This window comes from Cottoperca gobio, chromosome 19 (assembly GCF_900634415.1).
Source record: "Cottoperca gobio chromosome 19, fCotGob3.1, whole genome shotgun sequence".
NCBI lineage: Eukaryota > Metazoa > Chordata > Actinopteri > Perciformes > Bovichtidae > Cottoperca > Cottoperca gobio.
The window spans coordinates 17,715,151-17,738,738 of record NC_041373.1 but is presented as its reverse complement, the minus strand read 5'-3'; the positions used below and the strand labels follow the sequence as shown (position 1 = coordinate 17,738,738).

At 40.4% G+C, this 23,588-nt stretch overlaps 2 protein-coding genes, 2 non-coding genes and 1 pseudogene across 4 annotated transcripts; 3 read left to right on the top strand and 2 right to left on the bottom strand.

Annotated features, from left to right (window-relative positions):
- Positions 1-1,169: 1,169 nt before the first annotated feature.
- LOC115024652 (NADPH oxidase organizer 1-like) lies at positions 1,170-4,947 on the top strand (annotated as a pseudogene).
- A 308-nt stretch (positions 4,948-5,255) lies between these two features.
- On the bottom strand, positions 5,256-5,349 carry trnai-uau (transfer RNA isoleucine (anticodon UAU)). Its single transcript has 2 exons — positions 5,312-5,349; positions 5,256-5,291 (listed from the first exon to the last, which is right to left on the bottom strand). It is a non-coding gene; the product is annotated as a tRNA-Ile (tRNA).
- Positions 5,350-10,877: 5,528 nt separating this feature from the next.
- LOC115024649 (NADPH oxidase organizer 1-like) lies at positions 10,878-14,649 on the top strand. The gene is made up of 8 exons (XM_029456417.1): positions 10,878-11,138; positions 11,230-11,310; positions 11,409-11,481; positions 11,730-11,910; positions 11,993-12,201; positions 12,317-12,424; positions 13,051-13,168; positions 13,396-14,649. The coding sequence occupies exons 1-8, from the start codon at positions 11,064-11,066 to the stop codon at positions 14,060-14,062; spliced, it is 1,512 nt and encodes a 503-aa protein (XP_029312277.1). The 5' UTR covers positions 10,878-11,063; the 3' UTR covers positions 14,063-14,649.
- A 308-nt stretch (positions 14,650-14,957) lies between these two features.
- trnai-uau (transfer RNA isoleucine (anticodon UAU)) lies at positions 14,958-15,051 on the bottom strand. Its single transcript has 2 exons — positions 15,014-15,051; positions 14,958-14,993 (listed from the first exon to the last, which is right to left on the bottom strand). It is a non-coding gene; the product is annotated as a tRNA-Ile (tRNA).
- A 5,460-nt stretch (positions 15,052-20,511) lies between these two features.
- On the top strand, positions 20,512-23,452 carry LOC115024665 (NADPH oxidase organizer 1-like). Its single transcript, XM_029456447.1, has 8 exons — positions 20,512-20,770; positions 20,862-20,942; positions 21,041-21,113; positions 21,362-21,542; positions 21,625-21,833; positions 21,949-22,056; positions 22,683-22,800; positions 23,029-23,452. Exons 1-8 carry the CDS (start codon positions 20,696-20,698, stop codon positions 23,426-23,428), a joined length of 1,245 nt encoding a protein of 414 aa, XP_029312307.1. The 5' UTR covers positions 20,512-20,695; the 3' UTR covers positions 23,429-23,452.
- The last annotated feature ends 136 nt before the right edge of the window (positions 23,453-23,588 follow it).

Below are 23,588 nucleotides of genomic sequence, written 5' to 3'. Positions count from 1 at the left end.
GCATGGTCAGGTAAATACCACAGACAGGTTATCTGTCCTTTCAGCTGAAAAGGAATGAGTTCTGTTAAACACTTCTGACTCACCTATAACTTCTATATTTGTTCATTTCTTGCCAGAAGGTGATTTATTTTTTAATTACCACGACACTTAGCTTAGCGTTAAGACTGGAAACAGTTAAACAGCTAGACTGGCAAGGCAATTGCACGTCAATTAAAAATTCTAACCCATCTATCTCTGTGCCTATACACGCCATAGGCCTACAGATATCACAGATATTGATCCACTGATCCATTTGGTCTCACAAAATAGTGTCCTCTTTGAAAAACAAGATGAAGATTACAAAGACAATATACATAAAGTATGGAAGTGATATTGTTATATCTATTATTTCTGTTGAACATACACACAGTAAATCCATGTCGACCTTGGTGTGAAAGCTTTGAACGTGAAAAATTGTCAATGAATGTTCAGTATTTACGTTTCGTTTTTGTGTTTCGTCCCTGGTGTATAAAGACTTTTACACCAAATTCACTTTGGGGAGCAGAGAAGTGCAGTTTGCGGCGATCTGCCATGCTATGGCAATAGAGAGCTGCGGCAGCCATTTTGATTCTGCGGCGAGGTGCGGCCGGGCCAAACTTAAAGTTGGGAATAGTTATTTTTCTGATTTTGTTGCCTTTGGAAAGAGGCTAACTGTTTCTCCCTTTCTCCAGTCTTTATGCTAACCTCATGGCTGCACGTTAGCTTAATACGAGCAGAGCGATCTCAATCCTCTAGTTAGCTTGTCGTTAGCTAACTTTTGTCAAGAAAGGGAAGTTGTACGTTTCCCAAAATGTCTACTTAGTCCTTAAAATGCACTTTGCTGAAGCAATTTGTCACAAAATATGTTTTTAATATGATAATATAGTATTTATGACCATTAACTGACTATGGGGCAAAACTCTTGCAAATGTTTTCATGGGCAATAATAATAAAAGTATTATAACACGAAATAAACTTGCATTATCAATCATTTATTGCTAGTCGATAAAATGGTTCATGTTCAAACTGAATCCAGCAAGCATCACTACGGGGGTTTTCACGGATACGTGCAAGAATGCACGCGCAGCTACATTGTCCTGCATGATGTCTGTGTTGCTCATCCAGGTGCTACACGTCACAGATACAACCTGACCACACCTCTGCATGTGTGCATCCTTTCCTCCAGCCCTCAGGTGTGTTACGACTCCGCCTCCGGTGAGTGGAGAGTATATCTACGGCAGCAAACTCTCCGAAACAGCACCTCAGCAGAGTCAGTTCACCGGAGACTGAAGGGCAATAAAGCAGCTATTCATCGCGAGAGCTGAGACATTAACACGCGCACAATGGCTGGTGATAAACGCTTTGTAATCAGTGCCCGCATTATCGGAGCCGTCCACAGAGACTTACCCAAACTGAAGGTAAGAGATTTATCTGAAGAGTTAAATATCTTTGCTGTGTTTGTTTGTATTTCTCGTCCCTTCATCCTTTATTGTGTTTCTCTGTCCACAGATGTTCATGATCTCTGTGTTATGGTCTGACGAGACTGAAGTGATTGTTTACAGGTCCTTCCAGGATTTCAAGAAATTTCATGTAAGTCCCAAAGAAAAAGAATCTCATCTTGTGTGCAAAATAAGATGTTTATATTGTAGAAATAATAATGAATAAAAATGTATTTTCTCCCCAAACAGAGGCAGCTGAAAAAGAGATTCCCTACCATGAACCCTTTCAGGAAAAACGACAGAGTGATCCCCAAATTTAGAGGTAAGATTATTTCATGTGTTACATGTTACAGTTTAATATCTTTACAAACAGTTGGCTTGTTTGTCCTCTGAGGTACAATGTTGTATTAGAGCATCTTTTTACATGTTTTTATCTTTTATCTTTCTTGAAAAAAACGTAAAGCATTTAGAGAAAGCCACGGAAAATACATTTAGCTATTTCTAAATTATGATGATCTTCTCAGCAAATCTGGTATTAATCTTGAAGCCGTTTTCCTCTCCTCTCTCCAGGGCAGGCCAGGAAGAGCAGCCAGAAGAAAGGATCCAAGCGATCAGTCCAACGCATGAAGTTCCTGGAGAGCTACTGCGACAAACTGCTCAAGTGCGACCAAACTGTAACTCAGAGCTCAGAGCTGGAACAGTTCTTCATGCCCAAAGACCACGACCTGCAGTCGGACTTCACCAAGAACAGGTTGGTTGTCATGTCTGTGCGTTAGTTGAGATGATAAGATAACAGAAGTTATGATTATTAAACCACCTTCTCTCTCACACAGCATCATGATCCTGATGTCGGATGATCTGCCTGATGGCTCAGGCGGAGGAGGAGGGAATGTGACTCGCCAGCATGCAGGCAGCGTCACTCACCCGTTTATCACCCAGACTTACTGCTGCGTGTCTGCATACGAGACAAAGGATACCAAGAACCGTCCGTTTAAGGTCGCCGTGAACGAGAAGCTGGACGTGCTGATCAAAGATCCTGCAGGTCAGTGCTTCAGCTTTCATGCAGCTGCTTACTGGAAATCATCCAAACAAATCTTGAGCTACGTTCACACCCGTTTCTGTTTAGCTGAAAGTGTGTTTTCTTTCTTCCTCTCCAGGTTGGTGGCTGGTAGGAGAACGAAGATAAGACTCTGGCTTGGTTTCCTGCTCCCTACTTAGAGTTATTGGACGGCGAGGCCGAGGATGACGCTGGATTCCAGCTTGCAGGTGTGTGTTACTTTAAGAATGCACGTAGAGAGATCATTGAAATGTGCTCAACAACTCAACATAATGCATTTAAATAAATAACTAGAATTAATATAAAAAAACACATTAGGGGTAAATAAACTTACAAGAAAGAAAAGTCTACATTATTCTTCTTTTAAAGATTTCATCATGCAATCTTACAGTTTTATCACTTCTTTAAGTATTTAAAAGTTTAATAGTCTTCATATATTCTTTAAACTCACACATCCAATGAAATTGGCGGTATTTCACAATTCATGTTTGTAAAACTTGTCCCCAAAAGCTTCCCTGTAGGAGTCACGTTACTTCTTTCAGAGACAACATGCTTATTGTTGCATTTAGCATTCATAATGTCAATATCATTTATCACCAGAAGGGTTTCTATCCTCATTGCTTTAAGCCTGACATTGGTGTGACATCTGGCATCGATACATGCCAGGTGCACATATTTCAAATCCCTTTTTTACAAAGAAACACCACTGGGGAGCGCTCTTTAACCGTTGGAAGTTAACATGCATCTCTGCCCTTCTACTAAAACTCACTTTTATGTAGACATTCCTGAACTGTGCAGCAGTTACTGAGCTCGATGTCTTCTTTGTGACCTTTAGGTGCCCTGTACTGTGCCATGAGGAGTTACACGGCGAAGAATAATGACGAAGTGTCCGTGCCCATCGGCTCTGTGGTGGAGGTGCTGAGGAAGTCTGACAACGGATGGTGGCTTATCAGGTATTACAATCATATCTGTCTGCACTGCATACAATAGAGAACGGGAATATACATCTGCGGTGACGCCTTCATGAATGCTCCTTCATTGTCTTTCCATGCAAACACATCACAAACGTACTATTGTTCATATAGACATTAAAGAAAAGTACATTCCTAAACTAATCCAGGGTGTTGTCATAGTTTGCAATTGTTGAACAAAGTTTAAATAAATGTCTTTCTCCCTTTAGTTTCAATGGCAAAGGTGGATACATCCCCTCCATGAACCTGCAACCTTACAACAACCCACGAGCAGGCCTTTACACCCTGCAGAGAAAGCTGCACAGCTCCACTCTGAACCTGTCAACCCCCAGGGAAGCTCAGACTCTTCGTCCATACAGCATCAACGAAGAAGACGGCCCACACCCTGAGTCTGCAGGTCAGTCCAGAGGAGAGCGCGGGCGTCTCCTCAGGGCCCGATCTCTGGATGTCCTCTCTGAGACCTGGTCGCAAACACAGATGGAGAGAGACGCCTCAACCGCAGATGATGCCCGTGCACGCAGCATGACCGACGCGAGCGACACGAGCGACGCGGGCTTCTCCGACTTCTCCTCAAGCAGCGAATCCTCCTCGAGTTTAATTGAGGAAGCGCAGAATCAGGGCCGCACAGGAAGTCCTGCAGCCTCCCCCCCCCGGCCTAGTCTCGGCGAAATCGCTCTCAGCCTCTCCAACACTAGCTTCGAGAGCACTGGATCTGCCAGCTCCAAAGGCAGCGAGACGTCATCCGTGGCTCCCCGGGTGCCACCCAGACCCAAAACAGAGGAGATCCTGACCCGCTGCACCACCATGACCCGCAAGGCAGCCCTGGCCACCAAGACCCGGCTCCAGATTCAGCCGGAGTCCATCTACCGTCGCTAGGGAGTCACAATCCTTAGTTATTTAGTATTGATGTAACATATTTGACCTGTTCCACCTCACAGGTTCTGTCAGTCAAATGTGTTTTGTGCAGCATCGTACAAAGATGAAAGTACGCTGAATACTATGATGATGTCTAGAAATTTCACTTTCAAATGGAGCATAGCACCTTACGATTGAATATTTCACTCAGTAGGATAATAATAGTAATAATAATAATAATAATAATAATAATACTTATGTAGCTTCAGTGAAGCGTTCGAAGGAGAAGAAGAAATGTATGTGACGTTGTCATACAGTAGTAAACTCATATTTTCTCTAGCTTTGAAGCCACTAATGTGGTTTGTTGGAGTTGAAAAGTTATTTACACTAAACTGTTTTATGTATCCTCGTTTATTAGCTTGATTGTTTGATTATAGAAAAGTTATCATTAAATTATTATGCATGTTTGCTATATCATTCACAACAGTAATTTATCTTCTTTCTATTATTGTCCCTGTAAGTACAGTATGTGTTGCATTATAACTTGTTCACGATACAGCTTCATACTGTGACGTTTGACAAAAACATGTTAATAAAATCTAAAAATAAGTCACAAGATGTGCCTGTTCAATGAATACAGAAGAGAAGAGTCGGTATGTGTTTAGGTAAACACAACTTTTCAGGTGTTTCTACATTAAATATGTTCTTTACAAATATCTGAACGCACTTTGCTGCAGGAGATGCTTTCTAAATCTCTGGCCACGTTTTGTTTTGGTCATGATTTAATGGGGATTAATAGCAACAAGTAACAATAATGAATTTAAACCATCCCATAATTAGGAGCAGCGACTATAGATGTGATCAGGTAACAGGTACCAGAACACCTACAGAGTGATCTTCACCCTAAAACTACTCTGCTCCAGGTGAGGCTTGAACTCACAGCCTCGGCATCACTCTGCAGATTACTGTCTTATAAGTACCGCGCGCTGACCGATTGCGCCACTGGAGCCTGTAAATATAAACCATAAGAAGTCAAAAGATTGGTTAAAAATACACTAAACACATGGGGGGAAAAACAAAACCTAATAAAAGCTTTAAGAAAATAAATGAATAAAAATGTCTTTAAAAATACATTTAAAACAGATACAAATGAGCTAATCTGAGATCTTACAAGTTAAGAATATTATATGAAAAATGTGAATAGTCTTTGGCAATTAGAATAGGGACCCTCATCAAACATTCACATCCATCAGTGCTGACAGGTGAGTATGTGGGTGTGTTTCTTTCCTAATGTTGTTGCATATGAAGACAAAGGATAAGATTTTTCCAGCCAGAGGCAGCATGTCTGCAGGGGTTGACTTGACAGATCACTGTATTCACATCTAAATGCTGCACAAAGCTCATTAAAAAAATAAATAAACACAAGATGGACAGCCTGAAATTTGGTGCACATAGCCATTTACCCCACAGGTTGTAATAATCCATTAACTTTTCAAATAGCGCCATCATCATTTATTTTATCCAATACTTTGCTTTATGATCAAATACCAGAAAAAAACAAGAGCATTTGCAGTAGCCAACCTTTTATATCTAACACTAATTAGCAAATGTTCGCATGCTGAACTAAAAACATGGTGAACACTTCCAAACATCAGCATATTAGCATTGTGAGCATCTTAGCATACAGATGTTAGCATTGTGAGCATGTTAGCATACATATGTCAGCATTGTGAGCATGTCAGCATACAGATGTCAGCATTGTGAGCATGTTAGCATGCAGATGTTAACATGGTGAGAATGTTCACATGCAGATGTTAACATGGTGAGCATGTTAGCATACATATGTCAGCATTGTGAGCATGTTAGCATACAGAAGTCAGCATTGTGAGCATATTAGCATACATATGTCAGCCTCGTGAGCATGTTAGCATACAGAAGTCAGCATTGTGAGCATATTAGCATACATATGTCAGCCTCGTGAGCATGTTAGCATACAGATGTCAGCATCCTGAACATGTTAGCATACAGATTTTAGCATTTTGAGCATATTAGCATACATATATCAGCATCGTGAACAAGTTAGCATACAGATGTCAGCATTGTGAGCATGTTAGCATACAGATGTCAGCATCGTGAGCATGTTAGCATACAGATGTCAGCATTGTGAGCATGTTAGCATACAGATGTCAGCATTGTGAGCATGTTAGCATACAGATGTCAGCATTGTGAGCATATTAGCATACAGATGTCAGCATTGTGAGCATGTTAGCATACAGATGTCAGCATTTTGAGCATGTTAGCATACAGATGTTAACATTGTGACAATGTTAGCATACAGATGTTAGCATTGTGAGTATGTTAGGATACAGATGTCAGCATTGTGATTATGTTAGCATACAGATGTTAGCATTGAGCTAAAGTTGTGTGTGCCTTACTGCAACCTCATTGTGTCGTTATCAAAATAAAATCAACTTTTTGAAACATTTCAGAATTTCTTCCACCTTTAAGTGTTTCAGGATTTAATGTCATACAACGTTTGCACACAAAAACAGAATTCTCAAAACATTCAGAGATGTCAGAGGAACTTTTGAGATTTCCAAAGTGACACAATGTATGAAGTTGTAAGGTGAGTCGTATCCATGTTTTAATAATTACAGTGTGTGCGATGATGGAACATTGAGTCACGGCAGAGAAATTATAGCATTAGCCTTTACAGCATTAGCCTTTGTTCCTTTGAGCCTGGGTTATGATTAAGCAATGCGTGTAAACAACAGTAGTCGGAGTTGACGGAGAAGATCATATTTAAACGTGTGATTCAGGTGCTTTCCCTGCGTTCATCAGTGATAGGCTAAGTGTAGTGAGCTGAGTCTCCAAATAAAGAGTTTATTTTAGTGCTTATCTGCTTAAGGCAACAACATCCATCAAAACATCTCTGGAGAAGAGATATGATGCCGATTGTTCCAGGTCACAGAAACGTTTTTTTACATTTTTGTTTTACGATTTCTTAAGCACAGGGCTCATTTAGTCAAAACGCTACACACAATTCACACAACCACACACACACACACACACACACACAAGTAGCAGAAGACCTCGTATATTTAGCAAAATGAAACACTTGTATACAATAATGTATAAAAAGCCAATTAAAGTGAGTATTTCCAAAGGTTGTATTCTGCACTGAATATCACAGCAGATCATATTCTAAATAGAATATAGTAAATAAACACAGCAAAAACATTTGTGGAGGCAAAAATGATTGTTGAATTTACAATTACTGTAAATACACCTGACGGCCGTGTTTGCTGCTTTAACCTGCAGGAAAGTGATTTAAAAAGCAAGTTTTTATTGATGCAGCGGCAAATCATAGCAGAAGTCGTCTCAAGACACTTGATAAACAGCCGGTCGAGACCGAACGCTTTACTGTAAATGTGCATTGAAAAGGCAAAGAAGTCACAACATGTTAGATTTCTGTGACTAAAGTATAAAAGTGTTTTAGAAAAAGTGTGAGAATGTGCAAATAGTTTTGTCAGTTTCAATAATTGTGCTTTATGTGTCAATTTAATGAATGTTTTTATGATTTTTTATAATGTTTCACCACATTATTACTGGAGATCAAGAGTAAGTTAAAGATTTACATCATTTTATTATATTCTGTTTGCTCAAGTAAATGTGGCGAGTAAAAAACAAATATGGCAATAAATGTGACATTTATCATCATTCATTTGCCACGCAGTTAAAGGAAATAGACGTGGAGGTCACAGTAACTCCTTTGTTTGCTTTATGCGTGACACTAATTGTCAGGAAGAAAGGAAAATATGATGTCCCAGTCACTGTATTATGAGAAAATATGCCCTCTGGGTAGACTGTTAACACATTGTGTACAATCCCCAAACCAGTTTGATGAGTGTGTGTGTGAGTGTGTGTGTGTGTGTGTGTGTGTGTGTGTGTGTGTGTGTGTGTGTGTGTGTGAGTGAGAGAGTGTGTCATACAGTTCCCGAAGAACCTTCAGGAAGTGGCACGAGATGTATTCTTTGTAGTATTGAAGAATGTACTGTATGTATGAATGCGATGCATTAGATCACAAACATTCCCAATATTTGTATTTGGAGTAACGAAACAATACATAATGTCCATCAGCAAAGGAAAGGAAAGGAAAATATTTGCACACAAGTTTTATTTACTCCCTAATTAATTATTCACTCTGTACAAAGATGTCTGCAACACATGCAGTCAATCATGTATTTGCTGATGATCTGACAAAGAGATTATTCTGCAAGTTCAGTTTTTATTCTTAAAACGTAAAAGATAAAAGAAAGAAATTATGAAAAAAATGTAGGAAAAGTGTTAGGAACACCATTAACCATGTTCTATTCAAGTGTCCCAGTAGACCAGGGGTTCTCAATGGGGGCGGCAGCACCCCCCAGGGGGCGTTCAGAGAAGGTTGGGGCGCTGGAATCAATATTTTAGAAAGGGGGGCGTTTACGTGTCTTTGGGGGGTGTTTGTGTGTACGGCCCGTGAGGTCATTCATAAACGCACGCAAAAAAAGTCCCCAAACCAGTTTGATGAGTGTGAGTGTGTGTGTGTGTGTGTGTGTGTGAGTGAGAGAGTGTGTCATACAGTTCCCGAAGAACCTTCAGGAAGTGGCACGAGATGTATTCTTTGTAGTATTGAAGAATGTACTGTATGTATGAATGCGATGCATTAGATCACAAACATTCCCACCATTTCTATTTGGGGCAACGAAACAATACATAATGTCTATCAGCAAAGGAAAGGAAAGGAAAATATTTGCACACAAGTTTTATTTACTCCTTAATTAATTATTCATTCTGTACAAATATGTCTGCAACACATGCAGTCAATCATGTATTTGCTGATGATCTGACAAAGAGATTATTCTGCAAGTTCAGTTTTTATTCTTAAAACGTAAAAGATAAAAGAAAGAAATTATGAAAAAAATGTAGGAAAAGTGTTAGGAACACCATTAACCATGTTCTATTCAAGTGTCCCAGTAGACCATGATCGTGAGCAACACCAGGACCCTGACGCTGAAGCAGCTTAATGGAATTCAACGTTAATTAAATTATTTGCACCTTTTTTCATACCAAAATGTCTTCAGTTAAAAAGGCCGATGGCATTGAACTTATCTCACTAGTATTGGACTTTGATCACCAAAGCTATTTAGCATTTACTAAAGATGGTCAATCATGTTTTTTAATTTGGACAAACTCGGGTGTCCTAACTGTCTAACGTGCATTAATAAAGAAAAAGGCTTTTGTTGTTGTTATTGTTGATTTTACTCATTTCATTTATCTTTAAAGCAGAGGAGCAGACTGTGGTGCCAAGGCACTTTCAGAAATAGGATAGGAGGAAGTAAAAAAGGAACATTTCCCTTCCAAGAATAACAGACTTACTTACAGACCTTCTCTCTCCTGGAGTACATGATATACAATAACTCCTCGTTCACGTCAAACTGCTTTTAGAAGGGATTTCTTTGTGCGCTTTTATTATACATGTAGGTATGTGAGAGCTGGATGAAGATAGACTTGAGAAAACTATGAACATATACTCAAAGGATGCAGGGACGTGCGGTCAGGGGAGTGTCATCATGAAAAGTAAAAAAATAAAAACAATTAAATATAAATGTGTATTTGTCCACTGGTCTGTGCTATAACTGCTTTTTCTGCTACGATTCCAATCATTTTGATCCTTTTTATATTGTCAAAATCGCTGAATGTGCATATCCTCTGTTCAGATACAGGAGAGAAGCGAGCTGAGGCAGCGACGGGCTGAAAGCTTTGAACGTGAAAAATTGTCAATGAATGTTCAGTATTTACGTTTCGTCTTTGTGTTTCGTCCCTGGTGTATAAAGACTTTTACACCAAATTCACTTTGGGGAGCGGCGAAGTGCAGTTTGCGGCGATCTGCCATGCTACGCTAATAGAGAGCTGCGGCAGCCATTTTGATTCTGCGGCGAGGTGCGGCCAGGCCAAACTTAAAGTTGGGAATAGTTATTTTTCTGATTTTGTTGCCTTTGGAAAGAGGCTAACTGTTTCTCACTTTCTCCAGTCTTTATGCTAACCTCATGGCTGCACGTTAGCTTAATACGAGCAGAGCGATCTCAATCCTCTAGTTAGCTTGTCGTTAGCTAACTTTTGTCAAGAAAGGGAAGTTGTACGTTTCCCAAAATGTCTACAAGTCCTTAAAATGCACTTTGCTGAAGCAATTTGTCACAAAATATGTTTTTAATATAATAATATAGTATTTATGACCATTAACTGACTATGGGGCAAAACTCTTGCAAATGTTTTCATGGGCAATAATAATAAAAGTATTATAACACGAAATAAACTTGCATTATCAATCATTTATTGCTAGTCGATAAAATGGTTCATGTTCAAACTGAATCCAGCAAGCATCACTACGGGGGTTTTCACGGATACGTGCAAGAATGCACGCGCAGCTACATTGTCCTGCATGATGTCTGTGTTGCTCATCCAGGTGCTACACGTCACAGATACAACCTGACCACACCTCTGCATGTGTGCATCCTTTCCTCCAGCCCTCAGGTGTGTTACGACTCCGCCTCCGGTGAGTGGAGAGTATATCTACGGCAGCAAACTCTCCGAAACAGCACCTCAGCAGAGTCAGTTCACCGGAGACTGAAGGGCAATAAAGCAGCTATTCATCGCGAGAGCTGAGACATTAACACGCGCACAATGGCTGGTGATAAACGCTTTGTAATCAGTGCCCGCATTATCGGAGCCGTCCACAGAGACTTACCCAAACTGAAGGTAAGAGATTTATCTGAAGAGTTAAATATCTTTGCTGTGTTTGTTTGTATTTCTCGTCCCTTCATCCTTTATTTTGTTTCTCTGTCCACAGATGTTCATGATCTCTGTGTTATGGTCTGACGAGACTGAAGTGATTGTTTACAGGTCCTTCCAGGATTTCAAGAAATTTCATGTAAGTCCCAAAGAAAAAGAATCTCATCTTGTGTGCAAAATAAGATGTTTATATTGTAGAAATAATAATGAATAAAAATGTATTTTCTCCCCAAACAGAGGCAGCTGAAAAAGAGATTCCCTACCATGAACCCTTTCAGGAAAAACGACAGAGTGATCCCCAAATTTAGAGGTAAGATTATTTCATGTGTTACATGTTACAGTTTAATATCTTTACAAACAGTTGGCTTGTTTGTCCTCTGAGGTACAATGTTGTATTAGAGCATCTTTTTACATGTTTTTATCTTTTATCTTTCTTGAAAAAAACGTAAAGCATTTAGAGAAAGCCACGGAAAATACATTTAGCTATTTCTAAATTATGATGATCTTCTCAGCAAATCTGGTATTAATCTTGAAGCCGTTTTCCTCTCCTCTCTCCAGGGCAGGCCAGGAAGAGCAGCCAGAAGAAAGGATCCAAGCGATCAGTCCAACGCATGAAGTTCCTGGAGAGCTACTGCGACAAACTGCTCAAGTGCGACCAAACTGTAACTCAGAGCTCAGAGCTGGAACAGTTCTTCATGCCCAAAGACCACGACCTGCAGTCGGACTTCACCAAGAACAGGTTGGTTGTCATGTCTGTGCGTTAGTTGAGATGATAAGATAACAGAAGTTATGATTATTAAACCACCTTCTCTCTCACACAGCATCATGATCCTGATGTCGGATGATCTGCCTGATGGCTCAGGCGGAGGAGGAGGGAATGTGACTCGCCAGCATGCAGGCAGCGTCACTCACCCGTTTATCACCCAGACTTACTGCTGCGTGTCTGCATACGAGACAAAGGATACCAAGAACCGTCCGTTTAAGGTCGCCGTGAACGAGAAGCTGGACGTGCTGATCAAAGATCCTGCAGGTCAGTGCTTCAGCTTTCATGCAGCTGCTTACTGGAAATCATCCAAACAAATCTTGAGCTACGTTCACACCCGTTTCTGTTTAGCTGAAAGTGTGTTTTCTTTCTTCCTCTCCAGGTTGGTGGCTGGTGGAGAACGAAGATAAGACTCTGGCTTGGTTTCCTGCTCCCTACTTAGAGTTATTGGACGGCGAGGCCGAGGATGACGCTGGATTCCAGCTTGCAGGTGTGTGTTACTTTAAGAATGCACGTAGAGAGATCATTGAAATGTGCTCAACAACTCAACATAATGCATTTAAATAAATAACTAGAATTAATATAAAAAAACACATTAGGGGTAAATAAACTTACAAGAAAGAAAAGTCTACATTATTCTTCTTTTAAAGATTTCATCATGCAATCTTACAGTTTTATCACTTCTTTAAGTATTTAAAAGTTTAATAGTCTTCATATATTCTTTAAACTCACACATCCAATGAAATTGGCGGTATTTCACAATTCATGTTTGTAAAACTTGTCCCCAAAAGCTTCCCTGTAGGAGTCACGTTACTTCTTTCAGAGACAACATGCTTATTGTTGCATTTAGCATTCATAATGTCAATATCATTTATCACCAGAAGGGTTTCTATCCTCATTGCTTTAAGCCTGACATTGGTGTGACATCTGGCATCGATACATGCCAGGTGCACATATTTCAAATCCCTTTTTTACAAAGAAACACCACTGGGGAGCGCTCTTTAACCGTTGGAAGTTAACATGCATCTCTGCCCTTCTACTAAAACTCACTTTTATGTAGACATTCCTGAACTGTGCAGCAGTTACTGAGCTCGATGTCTTCTTTGTGACCTTTAGGTGCCCTGTACTGTGCCATGAGGAGTTACACGGCGAAGAATAATGACGAAGTGTCCGTGCCCATCGGCTCTGTGGTGGAGGTGCTGAGGAAGTCTGACAACGGATGGTGGCTTATCAGGTATTACAATCATATCTGTCTGCACTGCATACAATAGAGAACGGGAATATACATCTGCGGTGACGCCTTCATGAATGCTCCTTCATTGTCTTTCCATGCAAACACATCACAAACGTACTATTGTTCATATAGACATTAAAGAAAAGTACATTCCTAAACTAATCCAGGGTGTTGTCATAGTTTGCAATTGTTGAACAAAGTTTAAATAAATGTCTTTCTCCCTTTAGTTTCAATGGCAAAGGTGGATACATCCCCTCCATGAACCTGCAACCTTACAACAACCCACGAGCAGGCCTTTACACCCTGCAGAGAAAGCTGCACAGCTCCACTCTGAACCTGTCAACCCCCAGGGAAGCTCAGACTCTTCGTCCATACAGCATCAACGAAGAAGACGGCCCACACCCTGAGTCTGCAGGTCAGTCCAGAGGAGAGCGCGGGCGTCTCCTCAGGGCCCGATCTCTGGATGTCCTCTCTGAGACCTGGTCGCAAACACAGATGGAGAGAGACGCCTCAACCGCAGATGATGCCCGTGCACGCAGCATGACCGACGCGAGCGACACGAGCGACGCGGGCTTCTCCGACTTCTCCTCAAGCAGCGAATCCTCCTCGAGTTTAATTGAGGAAGCGCAGAATCAGGGCCGCACAGGAAGTCCTGCAGCCTCCCCCCCCCGGCCTAGTCTCGGCGAAATCGCTCTCAGCCTCTCCAACACTAGCTTCGAGAGCACTGGATCTGCCAGCTCCAAAGGCAGCGAGACGTCATCCGTGGCTCCCCGGGTGCCACCCAGACCCAAAACAGAGGAGATCCTGACCCGCTGCACCACCATGACCCGCAAGGCAGCCCTGGCCACCAAGACCCGGCTCCAGATTCAGCCGGAGTCCATCTACCGTCGCTAGGGAGTCACAATCCTTAGTTATTTAGTATTGATGTAACATATTTGACCTGTTCCACCTCACAGGTTCTGTCAGTCAAATGTGTTTTGTGCAGCATCGTACAAAGATGAAAGTACGCTGAATACTATGATGATGTCTAGAAATTTCACTTTCAAATGGAGCATAGCACCTTACGATTGAATATTTCACTCAGTAGGATAATAATAGTAATAATAATAATAATAATAATACTTATGTAGCTTCAGTGAAGCGTTCGAAGGAGAAGAAGAAATGTATGTGACGTTGTCATACAGTAGTAAACTCATATTTTCTCTAGCTTTGAAGCCACTAATGTGGTTTGTTGGAGTTGAAAAGTTATTTACACTAAACTGTTTTATGTATCCTCGTTTATTTTGACAGCTCTGAATTGTTTGATTATAGAAAAGTTATCATTAAATTATTATGCATGTTTGCTATATCATTCACAACAGTAATTTATCTTCTTTCTATTATTGTCCCTGTAAGTACAGTATGTGTTGCATTATAACTTGTTCACGATACAGCTTCATACTGTGACGTTTGACAAAAACATGTTAATAAAATCTAAAAATAAGTCACAAGATGTGCCTGTTCAATGAATACAGAAGAGAAGAGTCGGTATGTGTTTAGGTAAACACAACTTTTCAGGTGTTTCTACATTAAATATGTTCTTTACAAATATCTGAACGCACTTTGCTGCAGGAGATGCTTTCTAAATCTCTGGCCACGTTTTGTTTTGGTCATGATTTAATGGGGATTAATAGCAACAAGTAACAATAATGAATTTAAACCATCCCATAATTAGGAGCAGCGACTATAGATGTGATCAGGTAACAGGTACCAGAACACCTACAGAGTGATCTTCACCCTAAAACTACTCTGCTCCAGGTGAGGCTTGAACTCACAGCCTCGGCATCACTCTGCAGGTTACTGTCTTATAAGTACCGCGCGCTGACCGATTGCGCCACTGGAGCCTGTAAATATAAACCATAAGAAGTCAAAAGATTGGTTAAAAATACACTAAACACATGGGGGGAAAAACAAAACCTAATAAAAGCTTTAAGAAAATAAATGAATAAAAATGTCTTTAAAAATACATTTAAAACAGATACAAATGAGCTAATCTGAGATCTTACAAGTTAAGAATATTATATGAAAAATGTGAATAGTCTTTGGCAATTAGAATAGGGACCCTCATCAAACATTCACATCCATCAGTGCTGACAGGTGAGTATGTGGGTGTGTTTCTTTCCTAATGTTGTTGCATATGAAGACAAAGGATAAGATTTTTCCAGCCAGAGGCAGCATGTCTGCAGGGGTTGACTTGACAGATCACTGTATTTACATCTAAATGCTGCACAAAGCTCATTAAAAAAATAAATAAACACAAGATGGACAGCCTGAAATTTGGTGCACATAGCCATTTACCCCACAGGTTGTAATAATCCATTAACTTTTCAAATAGCGCCATCATCATTTATTTTATCCAATACTTTGCTTTATGATCAAATACCAGAAAAAAACAAGAGCATTTGCAGTAGCCAACCTTTTATATCTAACACTAATTAGCAAATGTTCGCATGCTGAACTAAAAACATGGTGAACACTTCCAAACATCAGCATATTAGCATTGTGAGCATCTTAGCATACAGATGTTAGCATTGTGAGCATGTTAGCATACATATGTCAGCATTGTGAGCATGTCAGCATACAGATGTCAGCATTGTGAGCATGTTAGCATGCAGATGTTAACATGGTGAGAATGTTCACATGCAGATGTTAACATGGTGAGCATGTTAGCATACATATGTCAGCATTGTGAGCATGTTAGCATACAGAAGTCAGCATTGTGAGCATATTAGCATACATATGTCAGCCTCGTGAGCATGTTAGCATACAGAAGTCAGCATTGTGAGCATATTAGCATACATATGTCAGCCTCGTGAGCATGTTAGCATACAGATTTTAGCATTTTGAGCATATTAGCATACATATATCAGCATCGTGAACAAGTTAGCATACAGATGTCAGCATTGTGAGCATGTTAGCATACAGATGTCAGCATCGTGAGCATGTTAGCATACAGATGTCAGCATTGTGAGCATGTTAGCATACAGATGTCAGCATTGTGAGCATATTAGCATACAGATGTCAGCATTGTGAGCATGTTAGCATACAGATGTCAGCATTTTGAGCATGTTAGCATACAGATGTTAACATTGTGACAATGTTAGCATACAGATGTTAGCATTGTGAGTATGTTAGGATACAGATGTCAGCATTGTGATTATGTTAGCATACAGATGTTAGCATTGAGCTAAAGTTGTGTGTGCCTTACTGCAACCTCATTGTGTCGTTATCAAAATAAAATCAACTTTTTGAAACATTTCAGAATTTCTTCCACCTTTAAGTGTTTCAGGATTTAATGTCATACAACGTTTGCACACAAAAACAGAATTCTCAAAACATTCAGAGATGTCAGAGGAACTTTTGAGATTTCCAAAGTGACACAATGTATGAAGTTGTAAGGTGAGTCGTATCCATGTTTTAATAATTACAGTGTGTGCGATGATGGAACATTGAGTCACGGCAGAGAAATTATAGCATTAGCCTTTACAGCATTAGCCTTTGTTCCTTTGAGCCTGGGTTATGATTAAGCAATGCGTGTAAACAACAGTAGTCGGAGTTGACGGAGAAGATCATATTTAAACGTGTGATTCAGGTGCTTTCCCTGCGTTCATCAGTGATAGGCTAAGTGTAGTGAGCTGAGTCTCCAAATAAAGAGTTTATTTTAGTGCTTATCTGCTTAAGGCAACAACATCCATCAAAACATCTCTGGAGAAGAGATATGATGCCGATTGTTCCAGGTCACAGAAACGTTTTTTTACATTTTTGTTTTACGATTTCTTAAGCACAGGGCTCATTTAGTCAAAACGCTACACACAATTCACACAACCACACACACAGACACACAAGTAGCAGAAGACTCTTATATTTAGCAAAATGAAACACTTGTATACAATAATGTATAAAAAGCCAATTAAAGTGAGTATTTCCAAAGGTTGTATTCTGCACTGAATATCACAGCAGATCATATTCTAAATAGAATATAGTAAATAAACACAGCAAAAACATTTGTGGAGGCAAAAATGATTGTTGAATTTACAATTACTGTAAATACACCTGACGGCCGTGTTTGCTGCTTTAACCTGCAGGAAAGTGATTTAAAAAGCAAGTTTTTATTGATGCAGCGGCAAATCATAGCAGAAGTCGTCTCAAGACACTTGATAAACAGCCGGTCGAGACCGAACGCTTTACTGTAAATGTGCATTGAAAAGGCAAAGAAGTCACAACATGTTAGATTTCTGTGACTAAAGTATAAAAGTGTTTTAGAAAAAGTGTGAGAATGTGCAAATAGTTTTGTCAGTTTCAATAATTGTGCTTTATGTGTCAATTTAATGAATGTTTTTATGATTTTTTATAATGTTTCACCACATTATTACTGGAGATCAAGAGTAAGTTAAAGATTTACATCATTTTATTATATTCTGTTTGCTCAAGTAAATGTGGCGAGTAAAAAACAAATATGGCAATAAATGTGACATTTATCATCATTCATTTGCCACGCAGTTAAAGGAAATAGACGTGGAGGTCACAGTAACTCCTTTGTTTGCTTTATGCGTGACACTAATTGTCAGGAAGAAAGGAAAATATGATGTCCCAGTCACTGTATTATGAGAAAATATGCCCACTGGGTAGACTGTTAACACATTGTGTACAATCCCCAAACCAGTTTGATGAGTGTGTGTGTGAGTGTGTGTGTGTGTGTGTGTGTGTGTGTGTGTGTGTGTGTGTGTGTGTGTGTGTGTGTGTGAGTGAGAGAGTGTGTCATACAGTTCCCGAAGAACCTTCAGGAAGTGGCACGAGATGTATTCTTTGTAGTATTGAAGAATGTACTGTATGTATGAATGCGATGCATTAGATCACAAACATTCCCAATATTTGTATTTGGGGCAACGAAACAATACATAATGTCCATCAGCAAAGGAAAGGAAAGGAAAATATTTGCACACAAGTTTTATTTACTCCCTAATTAATTATTCACTCTGTACAAAGATGTCTGCAACACATGCAGTCAATCATGTATTTGCTGATGATCTGACAAAGAGATTATTCTGCAAGTTCAGTTTTTATTCTTAAAACGTAAAAGATAAAAGAAAGAAATTATGAAAAAAATGTAGGAAAAGTGTTAGGAACACCATTAACCATGTTCTATTCAAGTGTCCCAGTAGACCAGGAGTTCTCAATGGGGGCGGCAGCACCCCCCAGGGGGCGTTCAGAGAAGGTTGGGGCGCTGGAATCAATATTTTAGAAAGGGGGGCGTTTACGTGTCTTTGGGGGGTGTTTGTGTGTACGGCCCGTGAGGTCATTCATAAACGCACGCAAAAAAAGTCCCCAAACCAGTTTGATGAGTGTGAGTGTGTGTGTGTGTGTGTGTGTGTGTGTGAGTGAGAGAGTGTGTCATACAGTTCCCGAAGAACCTTCAGGAAGTGGCACGAGATGTATTCTTTGTAATATTGAAGAATGTACTGTATGTATGAATGCGATGCATTAGATCACAAACATTCCCACTATTTGTATTTGGGGCAACGAAACAATACATAATGTCCATCAGCAAAGGAAAGGAAAGGAAAATATTTGCACACAAGTTTTATTTACTCCTTAATTAATTATTCATTCTGTACAAATATGTCTGCAACACATGCAGTCAATCATGTATTTGCTGATGATCTGACAAAGAGATTATTCTGCAAGTTCAGTTTTTATTCTTAAAACGTAAAAGATAAAAGAAAGAAATTATGAAAAAAATGTAGGAAAAGTGTTAGGAACACCATTAACCATGTTCTATTCAAGTGTCCCAGTAGACCATGATCGTGAGCAACACCAGGACCCTGACGCTGAAGCAGCTTAATGGAATTCAACGTTAATTAAATTATTTGCACCTTTTTTCATACCAAAATGTCTTCAGTTAAAAAGGCCGATGGCATTGAACTTATCTCACTAGTATTGGACTTTGATCACCAAAGCTATTTAGCATTTACTAAAGATGGTCAATCATGTTTTTTAATTTGGACAAACTCGGGTGTCCTAACTGTCTAACGTGCATTAATAAAGAAAAAGGCTTTTGTTGTTGTTATTGTTGATTTTACTCATTTCATTTATCTTTAAAGCAGAGGAGCAGACTGTGGTGCCAAGGCACTTTCAGAAATAGGATAGGAGGAAGTAAAAAAGGAACATTTCCCTTCCAAGAATAACAGACTTACTTACAGACCTTCTCTCTCCTGGAGTACATGATATACAATAACTCCTCGTTCACGTCAAACTGCTTTTAGAAGGGATTTCTTTGTGCGCTTTTATTATACATGTAGGTATGTGAGAGCTGGATGAAGATAGACTTGAGAAAACTATGAACATATACTCAAAGGATGCAGGGACGTGCGGTCAGGGGAGTGTCATCATGAAAAGTAAAAAAATAAAAACAATTAAATATAAATGTGTATTTGTCCACTGGTCTGTGCTATAACTGCTTTTTCTGCTACGATTCCAATCATTTTGATCCTTTTTATATTGTCAAAATCGCTGAATGTGCATATCCTCTGTTCAGATACAGGAGAGAAGCGAGCTGAGGCAGCGACGGGCTGAAAGCTTTGAACGTGAAAAATTGTCAATGAATGTTCAGTATTTACGTTTCGTCTTTGTGTTTCGTCCCTGGTGTATAAAGACTTTTACACCAAATTCACTTTGGGGAGCGGCGAAGTGCAGTTTGCGGCGATCTGCCATGCTACGCTAATAGAGAGCTGCGGCAGCCATTTTGATTCTGCGGCGAGGTGCGGCCAGGCCAAACTTAAAGTTGGGAATAGTTATTTTTCTGATTTTGTTGCCTTTGGAAAGAGGCTAACTGTTTCTCCCTTTCTCCAGTCTTTATGCTAACCTCATGGCTGCACGTTAGCTTAATACGAGCAGAGCGATCTCAATCCTCTAGTTAGCTTGTCGTTAGCTAACTTTTGTCAAGAAAGGGAAGTTGTACGTTTCCCAAGTCCTTAAAATGCACTTTGCTGAAGCAATTTGTCACAAAATATGTTTTTAATATAATAATATAGTATTTATGACCATTAACTGACTATGGGGCAAAACTCTTGCAAATGTTTTCATGGGCAATAGTAATAAAAGTATTATAACACGAAATAAACTTGCATTATCAATCATTTATTGCTAGTCGATAAAATGGTTCATGTTCAAACTGAATCCAGCAAGCATCACTACGGGGGTTTTCACGGATACGTGCAAGAATGCACGCGCAGCTACATTGTCCTGCATGATGTCTGTGTTGCTCATCCAGGTGCTACACGTCACAGATACAACCTGACCACACCTCTGCATGTGTGCATCCTTTCCTCCAGCCCTCAGGTGTGTTACGACTCCGCCTCCGGTGAGTGGAGAGTATATCTACGGCAGCAAACTCTCCGAAACAGCACCTCAGCAGAGTCAGTTCACCGGAGACTGAAGGGCAATAAAGCAGCTATTCATCGCGAGAGCTGAGACATTAACACGCGCACAATGGCTGGTGATAAACGCTTTGTAATCAGTGCCCGCATTATCGGAGCCGTCCACAGAGACTTACCCAAACTGAAGGTAAGAGATTTATCTGAAGAGTTAAATATCTTTGCTGTGTTTGTTTGTATTTCTCGTCCCTTCATCCTTTATTGTGTTTCTCTGTCCACAGATGTTCATGATCTCTGTGTTATGGTCTGACGAGACTGAAGTGATTGTTTACAGGTCCTTCCAGGATTTCAAGAAATTTCATGTAAGTCCCAAAGAAAAAGAATCTCATCTTGTGTGCAAAATAAGATGTTTATATTGTAGAAATAATAATGAATAAAAATGTATTTTCTCCCCAAACAGAGGCAGCTGAAAAAGAGATTCCCTACCATGAACCCTTTCAGGAAAAACGACAGAGTGATCCCCAAATTTAGAGGTAAGATTATTTCATGTGTTACATGTTACAGTTTAATATCTTTACAAACAGTTGGCTTGTTTGTCCTCTGAGGTACAATGTTGTATTAGAGCATCTTTTTACATGTTTTTATCTTTTATCTTTCTTGAAAAAAACGTAAAGCATTTAGAGAAAGCCACGGAAAATACATTTAGCTATTTCTAAATTATGATGATCTTCTCAGCAAATCTGGTATTAATCTTGAAGCCGTTTTCCTCTCCTCTCTCCAGGGCAGGCCAGGAAGAGCAGCCAGAAGAAAGGATCCAAGCGATCAGTCCAACGCATGAAGTTCCTGGAGAGCTACTGCGACAAACTGCTCAAGTGCGACCAAACTGTAACTCAGAGCTCAGAGCTGGAACAGTTCTTCATGCCCAAAGACCACGACCTGCAGTCGGACTTCACCAAGAACAGGTTGGTTGTCATGTCTGTGCGTTAGTTGAGATGATAAGATAACAGAAGTTATGATTATTAAACCACCTTCTCTCTCACACAGCATCATGATCCTGATGTCGGATGATCTGCCTGATGGCTCAGGCGGAGGAGGAGGGAATGTGACTCGCCAGCATGCAGGCAGCGTCACTCACCCGTTTATCACCCAGACTTACTGCTGCGTGTCTGCATACGAGACAAAGGATACCAAGAACCGTCCGTTTAAGGTCGCCGTGAACGAGAAGCTGGACGTGCTGATCAAAGATCCTGCAGGTCAGTGCTTCAGCTTTCATGCAGCTGCTTACTGGAAATCATCCAAACAAATCTTGAGCTACGTTCACACCCGTTTCTGTTTAGCTGAAAGTGTGTTTTCTTTCTTCCTCTCCAGGTTGGTGGCTGGTGGAGAACGAAGATAAGACTCTGGCTTGGTTTCCTGCTCCCTACTTAGAGTTATTGGACGGCGAGGCCGAGGATGACGCTGGATTCCAGCTTGCAGGTGTGTGTTACTTTAAGAATGCACGTAGAGAGATCATTGAAATGTGCTCAACAACTCAACATAATGCATTTAAATAAATAACTAGAATTAATATAAAAAAACACATTAGGGGTAAATAAACTTACAAGAAAGAAAAGTCTACATTATTCTTCTTTTAAAGATTTCATCATGCAATCTTACAGTTTTATCACTTCTTTAAGTATTTAAAAGTTTAATAGTCTTCATATATTCTTTAAACTCACACATCCAATGAAATTGGCGGTATTTCACAATTCATGTTTGTAAAACTTGTCCCCAAAAGCTTCCCTGTAGGAGTCACGTTACTTCTTTCAGAGACAACATGCTTATTGTTGCATTTAGCATTCATAATGTCAATATCATTTATCACCAGAAGGGTTTCTATCCTCATTGCTTTAAGCCTGACATTGGTGTGACATCTGGCATCGATACATGCCAGGTGCACATATTTCAAATCCCTTTTTTACAAAGAAACACCACTGGGGAGCGCTCTTTAACCGTTGGAAGTTAACATGCATCTCTGCCCTTCTACTAAAACTCACTTTTATGTAGACATTCCTGAACTGTGCAGCAGTTACTGAGCTCGATGTCTTCTTTGTGACCTTTAGGTGCCCTGTACTGTGCCATGAGGAGTTACACGGCGAAGAATAATGACGAAGTGTCCGTGCCCATCGGCTCTGTGGTGGAGGTGCTGAGGAAGTCTGACGACGGATGGTGGCTTATCAGGTATTACAATCATATCTGTCTGCACTGCATACAATAGAGAACGGGAATATACATCTGCGGTGACGCCTTCATGAATGCTCCTTCATTGTCTTTCCATGCAAACACATCACAAACGTACTATTGTTCATATAGACATTAAAGAAAAGTACATTCCTAAACTAATCCAGGGTGTTGTCATAGTTTGCAATTGTTGAACAAAGTTTAAATAAATTGTCTTTCTCCCTTTAGTTTCAATGGCAAAGGTGGATACATCCCCTCCATGAACCTGCAACCTTACAACAACCCACGAGCAGGCCTTTACACCCTGCAGAGAAAGCTGCACAGCTCCACTCTGAACCTGTCAACCCCCAGGGAAGCTCAGACTCTTCGTCCATACAGCATCAACGAAGAAGACGGCCCACACCCTGAGTCTGCAGGTCAGTCCAGAGGAGAGCGCGGGCGTCTCCTCAGGGCCCGATCTCTGGATGTCCTCTCTGAGACCTGGTCCCAAACACAGATGGAGAGAGACGCCTCAACCGCAGATGATGCCCGTGCACGCAGCATGAGCACCGACCGACGCGAGCGACACGAGCGACGCGGGCTTCTCCGACTTCTCCTCAAGCAGCGAATCCTCCTCGAGTTTAATTGAGGAAGCGCAGAATCAGGGCCGCACAGGAAGTCCTGCAGCCTCCCCCCCCCGGCCTAGTCTCGGCGAAATCGCTCTCAGCCTCTCCAACACTAGCTTCGAGAGCACTGGATCTGCCAGCTCCAAAGGCAGCGAGACGTCATCCGTGGCTCCCCGGGTGCCA